The sequence below is a fragment of the Cervus elaphus genome, chromosome 18 (assembly GCF_910594005.1).
Source record: "Cervus elaphus chromosome 18, mCerEla1.1, whole genome shotgun sequence".
Classification (NCBI taxonomy): domain Eukaryota; kingdom Metazoa; phylum Chordata; class Mammalia; order Artiodactyla; family Cervidae; genus Cervus; species Cervus elaphus.
The window spans coordinates 21,515,147-21,535,256 of record NC_057832.1 but is presented as its reverse complement, the minus strand read 5'-3'; the positions used below and the strand labels follow the sequence as shown (position 1 = coordinate 21,535,256).

The window sequence follows — 20,110 nt, the reverse complement described above, 5'->3', positions numbered from 1 at the left end:
CTCATGTTTTTAGAAAATGGTGGTATATCTTTATGAAGAATGTTTTCCTCTCAAAACATTATTGGATTAAGCTTATTTCCCAGGTTAATAACTTTTATTAAAAATTGGCTTTTTTGACATGTACACAGTTTAAATCCATATATTTAAAATGGATAACCAACAAGGACCCACCATATATCACTGGGAATTCTGCTCAACATGTGGCAGGCTGAATGGGAGGGGAGTTTGGGGGAGAATAGATACAAGTATATGTATGGCTGAGTCACTTTGCTGTGCACCTCAACTATCACAACATTGTTAATCAGCTGTATTTCAATATAAAATAAAGTATTAAAAAATGATTTTGTGTGTGTTTTACAAAAACAACCTTAGGGCAGAGACTCACTCTGCCACTACTATAGTCAATGTTCCTATTGAGAAACTATAAGGGAAGACATGGAACAGCAGACTGGTTCCAAATAGAAGAAGGAGTATATCAAGGCTGTCTATTGTCACCCTGCTTATTTAACCTCTATGCAGAGTACATCATGAGAAATGCTGGGCTGGAGGAAGCACAAGCTGGACAAGATTGCCGGGAGAAATATCAATAACCTCAGATATGCAGATGACACCACCCTTATGGCAGAGAGTAAAGAGGAACTAAAGAGCCTCTTGATGAAAGTGAAAGAGGAGAGTGAAAAAGTTGGCTTAAAGCTCAACATTCAGAAAACTAAGATCATGGCATCTGGTCCCATCACTTCACGGCAAATAGATGGGGAAACAGTGGCTGACTTTATTTTGGGGGGCTCCAAAATCACTACAGATGGTGATTTCACCCATGAAATTAAGAGACGCTTGCTCCTTGGAAGGAAAGTTATGACCAACCTAGATAGCATATTAAAAAGCAGAGACATTACTTTGCCAACAAAGGTCCGTCTAGTCAAGGCTATGGTTTTTCCAGTGGTCATATATGGATGTGAGAGTTGGACTGTGAAGAAAGCTGAGCACCGAAAAATTTATGCTTTGAACAGTGGTGTTGGAGAAGACTCTTAAGAGTCCCTTGGACTGCAGGGAGATTCAACCAGCCCATCCTAAAGGAGATCAGTCCTGGGTGTTCACTGGAAGGACTGATATTGAAGCTGAAACTCCAATACTTGGCCACCTGATACGAAGAGCTGACTCATTTGAAAAGACCCTGATGCTGGGAGGGATTGGGGGCAGGAGGAGAAGGGGACGACAGAGGATGAGATGGTTGGATGGCATCACCGACTCAATGGACATAGGTTTCGGTGGCCTCCGGGAGCTGGTGATGGACAGGGAGGCCTGCAGTGCTGCGATTCACGGGGTCGCAAAGAGTCCTACACGACCGAGCAACTGAACTGAACTGACTGAAGTGACCAGAGATTGTCTTCTCAGAAATCTCTAGTATAGAGATTATCTAAGTGTCATACAGCAGCAAGGACGAAACTGCAATGATCCAGTGGCTTTTGTTCATCTACTGTGTATCAGATTCTTTTTTTAATTCCTCATTCAATCCTCACCATAATCCTATGAGGTACAATGAAATTCTAGGAATAACCACCATTCCAGTACTACTATACCTCCACCAACAAGCTTATAAACTCTTTAAATTGGCACCTTACCATGTGTAAACAGTATTTTGGTATCCTTTGTGTAAGTTTAAAAGGTCTAAGTAGGGGGAAGTTTAGAGGTCCTTCGGTTCTTTAACTAATAGCTGTGCGTCTTTCTAGAAATGCAACCAGCTCAGTAACTGAAAGGAAGTCTCCACTGCCTCTGAGGAGACCCAGTTATTTTGATCGACTAGTTCAATGGAGCAGGATCCTAGTACTAGGGGCTTGGTTTTACTCTACACCACCGGGTGACCCGGGCACCAACTGGCTACCCCTCTTCCGTCCCTTCAATGGGTCTCAGATTACTTATGTGTGAGACCAAAAACTTGGATAAAGTTTTCTTTGACTTTACCTGAACTAACTCGTGGTGACAGGCAGTGAAGGGCGGAATCGGGAAAGAGAAGTTAACCATCCTCTTATGGTCTGGGGAGGACAGATGTACTGATTTAAATTCGGGTCCGGCAGCTGAGAGAAAGAGCCAGTCCAGGAGCGGAGATCCAGCGTCCCAGGTCCGGAGTCTGAGTCCCAGGTCCTGAGTGGCAGCTGAAGCAGCACGCGCCCCTTTGCCGGAAGCCCCGCCCACTTCTTCGCCCGGGTTCACCCCAAGTCCCGGCCTCACGCTCCGCCTCGGCGGCGAACTATATTTCCCAGAATGCCATTCAAGCCGCTTCGCAGGGCGCCAGTAAGCGCCTTGGGTAACGTCATCAGTCAGCGCGTTGTTTAGACTCTACTGATGTCGTGGCGCTCTGGAGGAAGAAGTTGCTGTTTCTCCGGGCCCTGGTCCTGAGGACGCGGTCCAGGTGGCCCCTGGCCTCTTCCTACCCACCCCTCCGCCCGCCTTTTCCCCCACTTCTCTGGCAGGATGAGGCGTGCAGGCCTGGGTAAGAAGAGGGCTGAGATTCGAAGTTCCGGGACCCTAGAACTGGCGGTGCTGGGCGCAGGGGCGCGGGGGGAAACCGGACTGGCCTATTGTCTCTGGAATCTGAGACAGAGAGCAGGGTGTATGGAGGGGTCTTTGGAGGTGGTGTCAAGTGGAAACACCACCATTTGTTCCAGATCCTAGTGGGTGCCTTAAGTTTGGTTCTGTCTCAAGTTATGGATGGTAGGTTTAGATGAAATAGTGGAGAAGTAGGGGTGAGGTATGTACAGGTGCCAACGCAGTGAGGAGTTTTTTTGTAGTGTTATTGACTGAGCGCGGTTATGGCAATTGCTGAGTTTCCAGAGTTGCTGAAGTCTGCCTTCGACTTCTCTCTACTGGACCTAATGTTAGTTTCTTCAGAAGTGAAGTTTGAAGAGTGTTGCATGCAAAGCACACTGATAATAATCGTATTAGCCTAGTAACAGTGAGTTACACAGGTAAACACACATGTCATTTTTGTTAAAGGCCGTGATGTGGATCTTCGGAGTCAAAGGCCATTTTACCCAGAACATTTCTTATCTGACCCTTGTTCCACTGGTAAGACGGTAGAGTGTAGTAACACCTGGTGACTTAGCATTTGTTCTTGACTTTTGGCCTAGGAAGTAGTTTCAGTAAGCAGCAGAACAAATTAGTCACAAGAATTTACAGTGGGCTGTTACAGCACAGAGCCGATAAAACAGATTTTCTGGTTCTGGAACTATTAAGAGATGACTGGGAAAAAAGAAAAGAAGAAACCTGCCATATTAATATACGGTATACCTGAGAAAATATATGAAATACTTGAAAAAGGACAATGTTTGTTACCTTTTTCAGTTCTTATAATTCAATGGAAAAAAAGTTTTCAAAAGTGTCAGGTATTTAAAGTTAGTGAAAGTTGCCAGTAACTCTAGGCATGTACATCGATTAGTAAATTGTAGTATGAGGAAAAGCTCTTGAAAAATGTAGTTTTTGTGAATACTTGGGTCATAAAAGGAAAATTGGCTGGGTAAATTGTAGAGAAAAAAGATAACTCATTTTGAACAAGTTTAGTTTTATATGCCTAAATGAGTTTCCTTTTTATCATTAATGACAGCAGGCATTTATTGTGCATTTGAGTAAGCTCTAGGTATACAGTCCTTTGTGGCTTCCCTGTGGCTTGGTGGTAGAGAATCCACCCGCCAGTGCTGGAGGTGCACAAGAGATGCGGGTTTGATCCCTGGGGGAAGATCCCCTGGAAAAAGAACCCACTCCAGTATTCTTGCCTGGAGAATCCCATGGACAGAGGAGCCTGGTGGGCTACAGTCCACGGGGTTACAAAGAGGCAGTCAAGACTGAGCACTCACATGCATCCTGTGTAGCTCTCTTCATGCTCCCCAAAGCTTCTAATCTAGTTGAGGAGTAGAAATATGTACAAAGATAAATTATAGTACAAGGTGGTAGCTATACAACCAAATAAGTTCTACAGGCCGTGAATGTCCCAGGGATTTCACAGAGAGCGCTTGGTAATTTGTGTGGACATAGAATCCTCAACTGCAGCTTAAATAGCAAAGTGTAGGAGAGTTTGTTTCCAGTTGGAAGTGTGATCCTCTTCTTGCTCCAAAACACTTGTAGGACTAGAATCTAGAATTATGAATGATGTGTTTAAGGGATTATGATTAAACCAATTTGGTTGAAGTAGGAGACTAGAACCAGAGCCAACCACACTGTGGAGACCTTTGAGTACCAGGTCAAAGAATTTGGATCTCATCAGTAGGTCTTTGGGCCTTTTTGAAAGTTTTGTGCAGCAGTGTGCTGTGAAATTGCAGAGAGAGGAACTTGAGAGATGGTGGTTCTGAGCCCTGACTGTACACTGGAATCACCTAGAGAGCTTTTAAGGCTTGAATACCTGGACCCCAGCCCAGACCAACTAAGTTAGAATCTCTAGGATAGAGTTGTTTTTTTCGTTTGTTTAGTTTGTTTTTAAAGTACCCTGTAGTTGAGAGGAGGAAAGGTGATTCCTTAGGTGGCTATTTAATAAATGGAGCAGTGCAGAAGAACTCTAAAAATAAAAATAAGATATGCAAAAATAATAAAGAAGGAAGTGGAAACAAATAGCCACTAATTTAGAACTGAATTCCTTAGGGAAGTTGTCAAGTGGTTAATTCAACCAGTCAGTAATGACTTACTGGGTGAACATTATATATGTAGCATATTAATCATATAAAATATGAAGATATTTTTATTTCCCTTAAGGATTTTGGTATTTATTAAAGTAGAATTTGTATAGCGTATCATTGATGAATAGGGTCAGAATGCATGGTTTAGATGATTCTTTTAATTGTTGAGTAGAGGGAAATACTATGTCTAGTCACTTGTCCTTATGTTGTACAATGGCACATTACAGAACTTTGTAGATAATGGATCAGCAACTGAGGGAAATTTGAGGAAGGCAACTCTTTCTCCTCAGTAATAATACTTGTTTAACATTTTGTTGTGGTTTTTGTGGTGGTGGAGATTGTGTGTCTACTGCTTGAAGTACTTGTTAGATACAGGGATACAAAAAAAGGATGAGAGACCACTTTTGTCCTCAAAGAAGCTTATGACCCCACTGTTGACAAAGGCAGACACATTCAAAGCTGAATAACTGAATTCAGATTCTGTTCATTAGTTAGTTCATTTACAAGTTATTTACTGGCTATGCCTTACTGTGTATATATGTTTTGGGGGGGATCTATAGCCATGAGCAGAACAAATTTAGTCTCTGCCCTTGGAGTGCAGTCCGGAGCATGATATTAGTGTTATGTATAGTCAGAGCTGTAAGAATTCAAAAGAGAGTTTTGCTTTTTAGAGAAAGTGAGAGTTTTACTATGCCTGGAAAGAGCTTTCTGTTCACTTTCCAGCCCTTCCTCAGTCACCAGTGTTGCCTGCTGCTTTCTGCCCTTCCGTCATACTGTCGGTGCCCCTTCATCCGCTCTGAGTAGGCGGAGAGCTCTGGTCTCTGTGCTATCCCTTTCCTCCATGGAGTCAGTACAGTCCTTGTCCAGTCTAGCCCCCAGAATCCATGTATATCACCTACTCTTTGGACAAGGAATCTCAACGTCTTGGGGCCCTGTTCAGCAGCCCCAACACTGCACCCCCGCTCTTGTTCCTTCCAGCCCTGCAGGTGCTCATGGGCTGACATAGGCTGATCAGTTTTTCTGCAGAAAAATCACACATCCAGGTGAAAAATCACACTACAGTATAATTGCCTCAGCCACAATTGCTTTATCCCTGTAGTAATCCCGTACAACCCCAGTTATTTTCCTCCATTATTCTCTACTGTTTTTTCCCCCAAAAGACATTCTTCAAAGACAGGCTTTTCTCTTATATCACTGAGAAAATTGTCAACAGGTTTGTTTTTTTTTTTCCTTTTAAATGCAGTTAGATAATACCCTCAACTATGCTTTCCTTTCTCAGTCCTCCAACGTGTTAGTATATGTATTCACTGTTCAAGGCTCACTCCACCTGTTGGAGTGCCTGATGAATATCGAGTTATATTGGGCAGTGCCTGGGACTGTTATCCTGTATACCAATGCGCTTCCCTAGATGAGCTCTGAAAAGTCTTGATAGCACCTGGAAAGAACACGGGATCTGATGCATGATAGTTTCTCAAGTATTTGTTGAAGAATGAATGAGCCTCCCTCCTAAATCTCTGTTAATATTCTCCATAAGTTATTCTAACTCTCTTCTGTTTAAAAGAGATGCCCATAAAGGACCTTCCCTCTGCCATAAACTCCATCCTGTTGTATTATCCTGTCTCTGCCTTTGCCTTCACAGCCAAGCTTCTCCCATAGGTAGTTGATGGTACGAATTTTAGGGGTGTGTGTGTGTGTGTGTGTGTTTTAATGGTATATTTCTAGAGAGCAGGAAATAAGTCCAGAATACCAGTGTCTATTTATATATTTATATATCAGTGTCTATTTCAGAGTCTTGTGGGCAATCAGTAAGCAGTCAACAAATGTGTATTGAGCTGAATTCAGTATCCTTTCCTTAAGAGAGGTTATTAGAGTTGTTCTGATCTCTATTTGGTTATTAATTCTTAAAGTTCATTTGGAGTGTGAGTATTACAGACATACCCAGTCTGGCTGTCAGCACCCTCCAGGGGTCTTTTTCGGTTCTCTCTAGTCAGGGTTTCAGAAGGGACTTGTTTTTGCTACAACTCTGCTCAGGACTGATCCTTGCAGGTGAAGGAGTACCCCCTGGCAACTATGGAAACTATGGCTATCCCAATAGTGGGTACAGTGCCTGTGAAGAGGAGAACGAGAGACTCACGGAAAGTCTGAGAAACAAAGTAACTGCTATAAAATCTGTAAGTATATAACGTATACGTTTTAGTTTGTGCGTTTATATACATATATGTTTTTCTCATGGGAGGAAGGGCTAGTTAGGGGGTTTGGGACAGACATGTACACAGTGCTATATTTAAAATGGATAACCAACAAGGACCGACTGTATAGCACAGGGAACTCTGCTGGAGGTTATGTGGCAGCCTGGATGGGAGGGGAGTCTGGGGGAGAATGGATACATGTGTTTCCATTAAGTCCCTTCACAGTTCACCTGCAACTGTCACAACATTGTTAATTGGCTGTACTCCAGTACAAAATAAAAAAGTTGAAAAATGTATACTTTTATTGGCATAGGGGATTTAGTCCCACAAACTGTATAGTTCAGTGATACGAGCTTTCCCCCCTAGATTTAACAATTCAGAGATAATAAAGCACCTAGGTAGCCCAAATCACCTTAGTTCAGTTCAGTCGCTCAGTCGTGTCCGACTCTTTGTTACCCCATGAGCCACAGCACACCAGGCCTCCCTGTCCATCTCCAACTCCTGGAGATGACCCAAACTCATGTCCATCAAGTCAGTGATGCCATCCAACCATCTAATCCTTTGTCGTCCCCTTCTTCTCCCGCCCTCAATCTTTCCCAGCATCAGGGTCTTTTCAAATGAGTCAGCTCTTGGCATCAGGTGGCCAAAGTATTGGAGCTTCAGCTTCAACATCAGTCCTTCCAATGAACACCCAGGACTGATCTCCTTTAGGATGGGCTGGTTGGATCTCCTTGCAGTCCAGGGGACTCTCAAGAGTCTTCTCCAACACCACAGTTCAAAAGCATCAATTCTTTGGCACTCAGCTTTCTTCACAGTCCAACTCTCACATCCATATATGACCACTGGAAAAACCATAGCCTTGACTAGACGGACCTTTGTTGGCAAAGTAATGTCTCTGCTTTTTAATATGCTATCTAGGTTGGTCATAACTTTCCTTCCAAAAAGTAAGCATCTTTTAATTTCATGGGTGAAATCACCATCTGTAGTGATTTTGGAGCCCCCAAAAATAAAGTCAACCACTGTTTCCACATCTATTTGCCACGAAGTGATGGGCCTGGAGGCCATGATCTTAGTTTTCTGAATGTTGAGCTTTAAGCCAACTTTTTCACTTTCCTCTTTTACTTTCAGCAAGAGGCCTTTTAGTTCTTCATTTTCTGCCATAAGGGTGGTGTCATCTGCATATCTGAGGTTATTGATATTTCTCCCAGCAATCTTGATTCCAGCTTGTGCTTCCCCCAGCCCAGCATTTCTCATGATGTACTTTGCATATAAGTTAAATAAGCAGGGTGACAATATACAGCCTTGACGTACTCCTTTTCCTATTTGGAACCAGTCTGTTGTTCCATGACCAGTTCTAACTGTTGCTTCCTGACCCGCATACAGATTTCTCAAGAGGCAAGTCAGTTGGTCTGGTATTCCCATCTCTTTCAGAATTTTCCACAGTTTATTGTGATCCACACAGTCAAAGGTTTTGGCATAGTCAATAAAGCAAAAATAGATGTTTTTCTGGAACTCTCTTTTTTGATGATCCAACGGATGTTGGCAATTTGATCTCTGATTCCTCTGCCTTTTATAAATCGAGCTTGAACATCTGGAAGTTCACAGTTCACGTATTACTGAAGCCTAGCTTGGAGAATTTTGAGCATTGCTTGGCTAGCGTGTGAATTGTGCAGTAGTTTGAGCATTCTTTGTGATTGCCTTTCTTTGGGATTGGAATGAAAACTGACCTTTTCCAGTCCTGTGGCCACTACTGAGTTTTCCAGATTTACTGACATATTGAGTGCAGCACTATCACAGCATCGTCTTTCAGGATTTGAAATAGCTCAACTAGAATTCCATCACCTCCACTAGCATTGTTTGTAGTGATGCTTCCTAAGGCCCACTTGACTTCACATTCCAGGATGTCTGGCTCTAAGTGAGTGATCACACCATCATGATTATCTGGGTTATGAAGATCTTTTTTGTATAATTCTTCTGAGTATTCTTGCCACCTCTTCTTAATATCTTCTGCTTCTGTTAGGTCCATACCATTTCTGTCCTTTATGGAGCCCATCTTTGCATGAAATGTTCCCTTGGTATCTCTAATTTTCATGAAGAGATCTCTAGCCTTTCCCATTCTGTTGTTTTCCTCTATTTCTTTGCACAGATCGCTGAGGAAGGCTTTCTTATCTCTCCTTGCTATTCTTTGGAACTCTGCATTCAAAGGGGTATATCTTTCCTTTTCTTCTTTGCTTTTGGCTTCTCTTCTTTTCACAGCTATTCGTAAGGCCTCCTCAGACAGCCATTTTGCATTTTTGCATTTCTTTTTCTTGGGGATGGTCTTGCTGCCTGTCTTATGTACAGTGTCACAAACCTCCGTCCATAGTTCATCAGGCACTCTGTCTATCAGATCTAATCCCGTGAATCTATTTGTCACTTCCACTGTATAGTACTAAGGGATTTGACTTAGGTCATACCTGAATGGTCTAGTGGTTTTCCCTACTTTTTTCGATTTAAGTCTGAATTTAGCAATAAGGAGTTGATGATCTGAGCCACAGTCAGCTCCTGGTCTTGTTTTTGCTGACTGTATAGAGCTTCTCCATCTTCAGCTGCAAAGAATATAATTAATCTTGATTTCAGTGTTGATCATCTGGTGATGTCCATGTGTAGAGTCTTCTCTTGTGTTGTTGGAAGAGGGTGTTTGCTATGACCAGTGCGTTCTCTTAGCAAAACTCTTATTAGCCTTTCCCCTGCTTCATTCTGTACTCCAAGGCCAAATTTGCCTGTTACTCCAGGTGTTTCTGGACTTCCTACTTTTGCATTCCAGTGCCCTGTAATGAAAAGGACATCTTTTTTGGTTATTAGTTCTAAAAGGTTTTGCAGGTCTTCATAAAACTGTTCAACTTCAGCTTCTTCAACGTTACTGGTTGGGGCATAGACTTGGATTACCGTGATATTGAATGGTTTGCCTTGGAAACAAACAGAGATCATTCTGTTGTTTTTGTGATTGCATCCAAGTACTGTACGTTCTTTAATACAACTGTCATTTATTCCAGGGCAAGAGGTTTCCATAAGAAAAAAGCTTTCTTTGAATAAGGAACCTAAATTATCAATATTGGAATTGAAACTCAAGTAATTCTTAATTTCCTTCAAATGTTGTATTTTCTAAATTATTAACATTATATGATATTGCTTAGTTTAATAATGAATTCCTATTGATTTATTAAGACCTTGAAAATAATACTCATTTCTGAATGTAACAGTCACCAGGCTGAATAGAATTCTACTTTCCAAAAACTAATGAAATATCAGTTAAGTTTTAGCAACGTGACTCAAAATTTAAACACGGTCTGAGTACAGGTTAGAAAATATGGTCAGTCAAAACTTATTTTATATATATATGTATTTATTTTAACTTCAGCTTTTTTGGTAGTTAAATCTAAAACACTGCTTGTAGTATTTTACACTACTACAATACAGTTACAGTGCAGTAATATCTCAGAGCATTCCACCTTCCACCCCCAAGCAGCGCATCTTCTGACTTTTCTTCTAGTCCCAAAAGCTATGAATCTCAGTCTTTTGTGTTTCTGCCTTTGAACCTCATGTCAGTCACCAAGTCCTGTCTTCTTTCTCTCTATTCTTCCTATTTGACCTTCCTGTTTCTAATACTGTGCCCCGGTTTTCTTCAGTGGACTAGTGGGAAGGCCTTTTAACCGATCTGTTTCCCATTTTTCATACGTTTTGGTCTGAGTTACCCGCAGTAGTCATCACAGTCATCGTTTTGGTTTTTAGAGTATTTTTTAAATTGCATTCTACACTCCCAAAGTCTTCAGTGGCCTCCATGATGTAAGAAATGAAGTTCACACTTTGTAGCTTGATCAGACAGTTCTGCAGAGAGTGCCCCAGCTTTTTAGACCGTACCTCCCACACCTTCAGAATGTGTGCGTGCTTTCTGCCAGACGGATTGGAGTATCCCTTGTGTCCTATGTGTCCTGTCAGCCTCCCACTCCTGTCTTTGGTCATGCAGTCCCCTTGCCTAAGGCCTCCTCTCCCTCCTGACCTTGGCTGAAGTCTTGCGCATCTTAAAGGCTCCATCTCTTTTCACCTTCTCTCCTCCAGGCTTCACCTGCTCACCACATAGACCTAACCTTTTCCTTATGAACAGAAGATCATTTGTACCATTTCTGTAGCACTTACTGCATAACGATCTGCATTGGAATTATTTGTATGTAAAAGAAATTTATCAGAATACAGGGTTTTCTGTTGTACTTAGTTTTACATTCTACATAGCACTTAGCGTACTTCCTTATAGTGTATTGAGTAATATGTATTAAATAAAGGAATTACCAAAAGATAGTTTTGATTATGCATTAAAATAAACATGTGTGGTACACTTATAGAGCATTCATTGGAAGCTTATGTTGCCAAAACTTAATTGATAGTTCATTAGTCTTTGGAAAATAGAAGTGTATTTCAGCCTAGAGACTGTTCTTCCCTGAAAGTATTGTTTTCAAGGTCATGTTAAATCAAAAGGAGTTGATCTATGAACTAAGCAATATTGTGTAATGTTAATAATTTAGAAAATACAACATTTTGGAGGAAATTAAGAATTAAATGGTTTTTTTTAGTTCCAATATTGATAATTTAGGCTCCTTGTTAGAAGAAAGCCTTTTTCTCGTGGTTATTTCTCTCTCTGGCATGAGTGACAGTTGTAAAGTAGCTAGGCGATTTGGGCTGTCTAGTTTCATAGTTGCTTTGTTATTTCTGAATTGTTAAATTTTGGGGAAAAGCTTATATTCTGATCTATAGACTCCTAGAATGGTTTTGTGTTAATATGACCACAGATACTTTCCACACAAAATAAGTTGAGGACAATATTTGCAGTGGCTTACTATGATTTTTAGTAGTTTCAAAGGTTTAGTAGTAGTGTATTTATTCAGCTATTTTAGAAGTGAAGTCTTTGATGAATTTGTCATATGAAGTATTAGATAAGTTTTGATTTGAATAGCAGCTGTAGTCACTTATGATATTTCATTTAGACTCAGTCTCTTCTACATAGCTTCATGATGTGGATAACACTAACTTGTAAATTTTTTCCAATTTATTATCAAATTTTGAAGAAAAAAATACCTTTAGGATCTAAAGAAATAATTAATTTAGGCATATATTCAAAGTAATATCACATTCATTAGGAAAATACTACTTATATCTGAACTTGATAATATGGGAGCCTAGATAACATTTTAAAAGTGTAAATGAAGAAATATATGAACAAATGCTATTGTGTGAATGATATAAAGAGAGAAAAAAGAATTCTAGGATAAGAGGACAGGAAAGAAACATGTACCTAAATTAAAAGATAGAATTGAATATTAAAATTAAATCAAAATGAAGAACAGGGAGACAGTGTCTATAGTTGATAAGGAATAGAGATTCTAAATTAATTTTCTTTTTAATTATGAAACTATGGTAACTTTATCGGAGCCTTGGAAAATACAGAATAAAATAATATTTCCACTATATAGTACAATTAATTTTTTAAGTAGATTAAGATTTTTAGTTGAAGTTTCAATATCAAACTTTCAAAAATGAATAGAATGACAGAAAAGTAGAATGATATAGTGGACTTGAAAACACTGTGAGCCAATTCAATATAATTAAGATTTATACAGTTTTCACACAACATCAGGATACAGATTCTATCAAGTTCCCACATACTATAAACTAGGAGACCCTGAAGCATATCCAGAGACATAAGACCAAGTGCAAAAATTTGATGGCCTAAAGGTATTGAGATCATACAGTGTCTGTTCTCTTACCACTGTGGAATTATGTTAGAGATCAGTATCAAAACATATTTGAAAATAACCCACATATCTTTAAGTGCAATGTGACCTTTCCCAAGAGAGATCTTTGACTTGGCCATTGAAAGCCTCAGTAAAGTTAAAAGACTGAAAACATAGAGGGTGATTGCAGAGAAGAAAGCTTTTAAATGTGAAATTAATATCAAACTGAGAACTTAATATCAAAGATACCTTAAAAACCCCATATATATACTATGTTGTTAAAAAAAAAAAGGAAATTAACATATGATACAGTATTAGTAACTAAAATGCAGCTTTTATCCAAATTCACAAAATTTTATGCTAGTGTTCATTGTTTGTTTTCATCCCTTATTCAAGATTCCCTATTGTATTTAGTTGCATTGGGCAGATTCAGCTTCATGCAACAAATTCTGATAAATGCTCTTCACTTTTATTCTGCTTCAAATATTTTCTAATTTTCGTTGTTATGGCTTCTTAGATACACACATCATTTAAAAGTGGACATTTAATTTCTAAATTAGTTTTTATTAATTGCAGTGGGAAAAATAACCAAAGAATAAAGTGTATTTTATATTTTTAAGAATGCAGATTTATTTGAGAAAACATTTATGCTTACAATGGCATTATTGTTTTAACTTTATAACACTTAAGTTCGGTAAGTAGTAATGTTTATGCTTTTTTCTTTGTAGCTTTCCATTGAAATAGGCCATGAAGTTAAAAATCAAAATAAATTATTAGCTGAAATGGTAAGTGGTTATGATTTTAACTTTAAGAAACTTGGTTGGATATTCTCAAACTTGGCTTGGAATAACTCTTTAAGAGTTGTTTTTGCCCTATTTTTACATTTTTCATCTTGCCCAACCCATATCAGTAGGAGGGGGAGGTAGGAGTGAGTGTATATTTTATCTTGTATTTAGAAACACTGTTTAAGACTCAGGACAAATGACTATTTCAAGCCGTCTTTAAGATCTCAGTGGATATAGACTGCCAAGTAAATGCTTTATATCCAGTCAACCAAATGTCTTTCACTTAATGTAAACCTGTCTTCTGCGTGATCTAAGGATCACTGTGAACAAGTCAATAAAATGAATATAGTAACATCCCCAAGCCTTTCATCTCTAAACAAGCTCAGTAAGGTATACCTTTTCTTGATAGAGGCTCTTTTCATTCCTTACTCTTTATTTTGGACATCAAACTCCTCTGGACCTTCCCTAGTTTCTTCAAATGCTTTTAAAATTGTACTATTTAAAAATGAATATTGCACTGAAAATTTTCTAGTGAAAGTTGTACATTAGAATCACTTGAGGAACTTTGAAAATATCCATTCCTGGTTCTCTCTTGAAATACTCTGATTCAGAATTTTAGGGAGGGGGCGTCACTCGGTATATGTATTTTGAAAGACTTTTACATCCCAGGTGATTTTGTTGCATAGCCCTAGTGAAGAACTATAAATGTAAAGTGCTTAAGCTACCTAGAACCTGAGCTGTACAAGGCTATCATTATGTCAGGACCTTACGTCTCCGGTTATTGAGATTTCTAAGAAAGTGCAGTCTTTCCAAATCATACATAGTTCTCGCACCTTCAGGACTTTACCAGCTGCGTTTTAACGTGGCAGTTTTTCTCCATCTATGTTTGAAGTCTTTACCACAGTTTACTACCTCTGCATGATAGTCTCTTAACTTTTAATAGTCTCTTAACTTTCTGCTGACCTTCAAAGTCAGCTTCCTAAACAAAAGGATCTTAAAAGTAAAGGTACATTTAACTGCTAACCATATTCAGTGGATAAATTGCTGTACTGGGAAGCAGCCAACCATTTAACCTTGGAGAGTGATACCTCCAACAAAATGTGGGGGAAACCTGTGTGATGCTAGATGAACCTCTTACTTTTATTGTTAATGTTTTTTAATCCACATAATTGGAATAAGACCTAAATATTTGGGGGTTTTGAATTACTCTGGAGCTGAAAGAATGTTTATTGGATAATGAAAGAGCTTTTTATTTATTGAGAAAATTATTTTGCATGGAGTAATCAGGTTGATTATCCAAGTTATACACAGGCTCCAGAAAATGTCATTAAATGTGTATTCTAATAACAGTATATTAAATTACTCAAATATGCATATGTAGAATGTTAGAACCCAACTATTGTGTTTTCCTTTTTCCCTCATAGGATTCACAGTTTGATTCTACAACTGGATTTCTAGGTAAAACTATGGGAAAACTGAAGATTTTATCCCGAGGGAGCCAAACGAAGTTGCTGTGCTATATGATGCTATTCTCATTGTTTGTCTTTTTTGTCATTTACTGGATTATTAAACTGAGGTGATGCAAGTCAGTGTGACTTTGGAATTTGTTCCAACTTAACAGCTTGGAGTACCACATCAGTAAAAAAAAATCGGCATCAAAACATTCCTGAATTTCAGCTACTGTGGTTCCTCCCATCAAAGAGGACTGAGTCTTACCTGTTTTATAAATCACACCAGATAACACAGTGCTCTTTGGGTACTGCTTCTTAATGATTCACTTTCTGCCCCTATTTTCAGGGGCACTGAGATGTTCTGAGGTTCACTCTGGCCCTGACAGTTTTTTCCTGTTTTTTGCTGTGAGATTAAAGAGCAGTTATAAAATTCTCTTGTTACCATAGATGTAGGTTTATGTTCCACATAAAGAAACTTAGTGGGAGAATAGCAATGCCTAAAGAGCCTGGTGCGATGCTCTTGAGGCGGTGAGCAAGTCTGTGATAGATGGAGAGCGTGTTTTCCTGAATTGTCATCGCCCAATGTTGTACTCTTCTTTCCTTCTTTATTTCGTTTAAATTGTAGGCTGATTTTTTTTTTACCTACAGTTTTCCTAATAATTTTTGATGATATGACTCTTCTTCCCCACCCTCTACCCAAGGACCTCAGTCTTTACTAAAACTTGTTATTTTGGCATATTTCTAGTAGGATCCAAAACAAGTGTGTACCAGTATAGTTGTCACTTTATATTAACTTTATATATATATAACATTGACTTGGCTTATAATAGTTTTATGATTTTAGCCACTTAGGCCATTTGGTTATCATTTATGACAGAATAATGTGAAGCTAAAGTAATTCCTAAGCTCTGAATGGAAATAAAATGTTCAGGAAAAGTAATTGCCTCTGCTTTATTATGTGCTCAAAATAAGTATTGGAAATACTCAGGCATTGAACTTGGGGTTAAGGGCACTATTGTTTTAATCTAGTGTATTTGTTTATAGGAAACAATGCAAAAATGGACTGCTAAGTAGATGCCAAAATGTGACATTGTCTGTATTGCTACTGTTTTGGAATTTGTTCATTTATAGGCTTCAAAAATAAAATTTTTAATAAAATATATTAATTGACTTTGCTGCTGCTTTGTTCGAGTCTTTTTTTTTTTTCTTTCCATAAACCAAGAAGTGGTTCTGAAAACTCACAACAAACTCAGGAAAGCTTAATGTATTATTTCACTACTTGCTTCAAACAAATGAGATAAATCATGCCAACAGTTTCAAAAATCTATTTAATTCTTTCTTCCTTCTGCTTGGGGGCCCCTAGGAAAAAGTACTTCCAGAAATAAAATTTTGGGAAAACATCAAATATGAAAGAGTTCTAATGTTTTTATAATCGTTTACAAACTGATTGCTAAATCTGAAAAGGACTTTGTTGCTGTTGGTGCCTGGGATAATAATTGATAATAACTGAATAAACAAAATACTCATGTTATTATTTTTATTCAAACATAAGACTTGTAGGTGTTTGCCTGGTGGGTGGCACACTGTGAATCCTGTGTTAAATGATAAAAGAAGCCTCAGAAAAATCTGAGAAATATCTAGTTATTTCACTAGAAGTTGGTCCAAATGGTAGAAGGTTTAATATACCTGCTCTATCCCCTGTGGATACCAGGCATGAAAGTGAAGTCAGTCAGTCATATCTGACTCTTGGCAACCCCATGGACTGTAACCCTCCAGGCTCCTCCGTCCATGGAATTTTCCAGGCAAGAATACTGGAGTGGCTTGCCATTTCCTTCTCCAGGGGCTCTTCCCTGACCCAGGGATCAAACTTGCAGGCAGACTCTACCGTCGGAGCCACCAGCGAAACCCCTATACCAGGCATAGCTTTCCACAATGACGAAAGAGAATTATACATAGTACTGATAAACTTTTAAGTTAACGTGCAAATTAATTCTTCGATACTACTTAAGCAGAGAAGAGTTATTAAATCTCAAATAGGCAACATTTTAAGCATCAGAATTCTGGAGCAGAAAACTATAGCACCTGCACCCATAAAAACCATCTATTTCCATCAATCTAGTTTCCCTGATTTTTCAGTGCTCTTAAATTTCTAATTTTATGTATTGAATTTGCATCCTTGTAGAAAAAGTGGGAAAAGTGCTCGATAATTTGGGTTCATTCAGTCAGTAAATAACTTTATCAGGCCATGTTGATGAATAAACTTTGACTCAGTGTTTACTGGGAAACACAAAAGCATCATAGTAAGACTAAAAGCTACACAGTCATGCTGCCTGAGCATAAATTCTGGTTCCCCTATTCACGTCATAACTTTGATCTGATGACCTCTCCACTAAATAACGTTACTTTATTTGTAAAACAGGAATAATCGTATATAGGTAGCAGTAATACATTCATAGAGTTCTTAGGATACTCCTTGTAAAGAACTTCGGATGGGTTCCTGGCCCTCAGTGATGGCTATTGCCTTTGTGGATCTATGGACAGGTGCTTGGGAATTTTAATGTCACACTAGCCCACATGTTGCTGATAAATTTTGGCTGCTTTCTCTCTTCCAAAATCCCACCAGGGATATAAGCAGCTGTTTGTCTTTTCTGGGAAGGATCATCATTTTCTGGAATTTAGTTGTTGTTTTTTTTTAATGTTTCTTTGTATCTTCAGCAATCTGATGGGATTTCTTTTTTAAAAAAAACCTTGAGTTATTGGAGTGAGAACAACAAACTTTTCAACTTTCTGGAAACAAGTTTGAAGGGAGAGAACTTAGAAAGTTTTCTACTTGGTAAAAAGTTATAAACATTTCATTTCTTTTTCTGTAGTTATATATTTAACTTCTATTTTGAAATGTTGATGAGGCAAGGGGCACAAATGATTTTATTTTTAATATGTGAAACACCAATTAGTTATTCCCACAGTAAATATTAACAGCTTTCTCTCCGTATATGTTATTATGGTAGAAGACAGAGACATTTTCTTGTAAATGTATATTTTGCTCTACTCAATTTTTTTATCCTTGCACCAATACCACACTGTTTTCATCATTGTAGTTTCATAGTATTTTAATAGTCAACACATACCAATTTATTCTTTTTTCTTATTTATTCTATTTATTTCACGTTTATTCTTTTTTCATATTTATTCTATTCAACTTATTATTTCCAATGAACTTCAGTGTAGTTTGATAGCATTTTAATAAAGCATAGTGGATTTTGATAAGAACCACATTCATATTTTACAATTTCACTGGAAGAAAAAAATGTTTCCCTATTGAAATATTTTGACTCCAAGCAAACTTAACATTTTTTTCACTATATGTTTGTATTTAATGATATATAGTGATAAACCGGCTCCTTGCAGTTAGTGGTGGGGGATTGAGCTTTAGTAACTTTTAATTTCTGTGGTAGAAATATTTCCACCACCCTTGATTTGAAGCTACCAAATGGAACAGCACTGAACACAGAATTATGAAAACATATGGATAGTTGGCTCTAATAAGCTGGTGCAAACTGGCTCCAGTACACCTCTAGTTATATTGATGATAAATATTCTTTTTAAAAAAGTAGAAGTCGGGGCTTCCCTGGTGGTTCAGTGGTAAACAATCTGCCTGCCAAAGCAGCAGATGTAGGTTCAATCCCTGGCCTGGGGAGATCCCGCATGTCATGGGGCACCTAAGCCCATGTGCCACAGCTCCCGAGCCCACACGCCCCAGAGCCTGTGCTCCACAGCAGTGAGAAGCTGCCCACGCAACTGGGAATGGCCCCCGCTCGCTGCAACTAGAGAAAAGCCCACAGAGCAAGGAAGACCCAGCACAACTAAAAATAAAATTAGTTTCAAAAGCCATTTCTTAAATGTAGAAGTTATATGTTCCTTAAATGAGAATCTCTTGCTTAAATTTTAACAGACAAAAGCTCAGGCAACATAAACTGATAAATTAACCAGAATAATGTTTTTTAAATGGCATGTGTCACTTTCTTTTCTCAATATTTATGGGTAAATACATGTTACGTGTATAGATTTCCCATCTTCCGGTAGTTCAAATACTGTATACAAATTATATATTTTAGAGGTAGTTGATTGCTGTTATTCTCTATGGTTTTCCCTCCAATTAATTGCCCAGAGTTTTCTGAAAACTCTCAACTCACCTTATGAATTGAAGAGAGCTGCAAAGAGGTCTTAAAATAATCTTTCCTAATCTTCAAGGTGAACAGAAATATCAAAATACACATAAAATATTTTGGGCCAAAAAAAATCCATATATTAGGTATTAGACTTGAAAATTCACAAAAGCTTAATTAATCATCCGTAGCTTTAGTAGTAAAGGGTAATGCAAAATATAACCACATTATCCATTGTAAGTAAGTATTCTACCCAGGTGTTTATGATGCTTAAAAAGAAAAACTAGCAGAGACAACTGCAACATTGTAAAGAAATTATCCTCCAATTAAAAAAAAAAAACTAATGCTTAATGGCTTCTTTTTACTAATTAGATCAACTTTGGAACTTCAACAAGGATTAACTTTACATACATAATTGTATAAAAATTGTTCCTACAGTGCTTTTTCAACGATTCACCATCATGGTGTGTTTCACATGAGAGCAGACAGCTGAATTTGACTTTATCAGTATTTATGACTTCTCTCAGTCTTCTTTGGTGGCTCAGACAGGAAAGAATCTGCCTGCAATGTGGGAGACCTGGGTTCGATTCCTGGGTTGGGAAGATTCCCCTGGAGGAGGGCATGGCAAGCCACTCCAGTGTTCTTGCCTGGAGAATCCCGTGGACAGAGGAGCCTGGTGGGCTACAGTCCATGGGGTCACAAAGAGTCGGACACGACTGAGCGACTCAGCACAGCATAGCACGTGACTTCTCTCCTGCCTGCAGTGAGTTTGGAAATGAGCAGAAAAATCACAGCATAGCTGAAATAGAAGTCCAGATAAAACAGGTATCAATGTATATAAGAAAACTTCATTGTCATTAATTTATCTAAGTATTTATTCCTTCTCAACTTTATCTCACTAATGAATAGACCATCCTATAAGTTGATAATTTTGAAGCTTTCTGCATTGTTGAATAACCCATGGGCTTTAAAGTGTATAAGTTCTCTTACTTTCAAGGAAACTGGAACATAATCATTATGTGATACATGAGATAACCTATATTACAGAAGATTTATTGGACTGAAATGTTTTAGTCTGCTTACACACAGA

The 20,110-nt window shown here is 38.4% G+C and overlaps 1 protein-coding gene and 1 long non-coding RNA gene across 2 annotated transcripts in view; one reads left to right on the top strand and one right to left on the bottom strand.

The window, feature by feature from the left end:
• Window positions 1-2,135, bottom strand: part of LOC122674762 — a 29,924-nt gene extending 27,789 nt beyond the window's left edge. Inside the window, exon 1 of the long non-coding RNA XR_006335028.1 lies at window positions 1,963-2,135. This is a non-coding gene — a long non-coding RNA (uncharacterized LOC122674762). The remainder of the gene's footprint in view (window positions 1-1,962) is intronic.
• Window positions 2,136-2,308: 173 nt separating this feature from the next.
• BET1 (Bet1 golgi vesicular membrane trafficking protein) lies at window positions 2,309-16,025 on the top strand. Its single transcript, XM_043872885.1, has 4 exons — window positions 2,309-2,491; window positions 6,711-6,835; window positions 13,347-13,403; window positions 14,828-16,025. The coding sequence occupies exons 1-4, from the start codon at window positions 2,473-2,475 to the stop codon at window positions 14,981-14,983; spliced, it is 357 nt and encodes a 118-aa protein (XP_043728820.1). The 5' UTR covers window positions 2,309-2,472; the 3' UTR covers window positions 14,984-16,025.
• The last annotated feature ends 4,085 nt before the right edge of the window (window positions 16,026-20,110 follow it).

Excerpts from the sequence above, each read along its gene's own strand:
- BET1 (XM_043872885.1), top strand. Across the intron at positions 6,836-13,346 it reads AAGTAACTGCTATAAAATCT|CTTTCCATTGAAATAGGCCA; the intron begins GTAAGTATATAA and ends TTTTCTTTGTAG. Across the intron at positions 13,404-14,827 it reads ATAAATTATTAGCTGAAATG|GATTCACAGTTTGATTCTAC; the intron begins GTAAGTGGTTAT and ends TTTCCCTCATAG.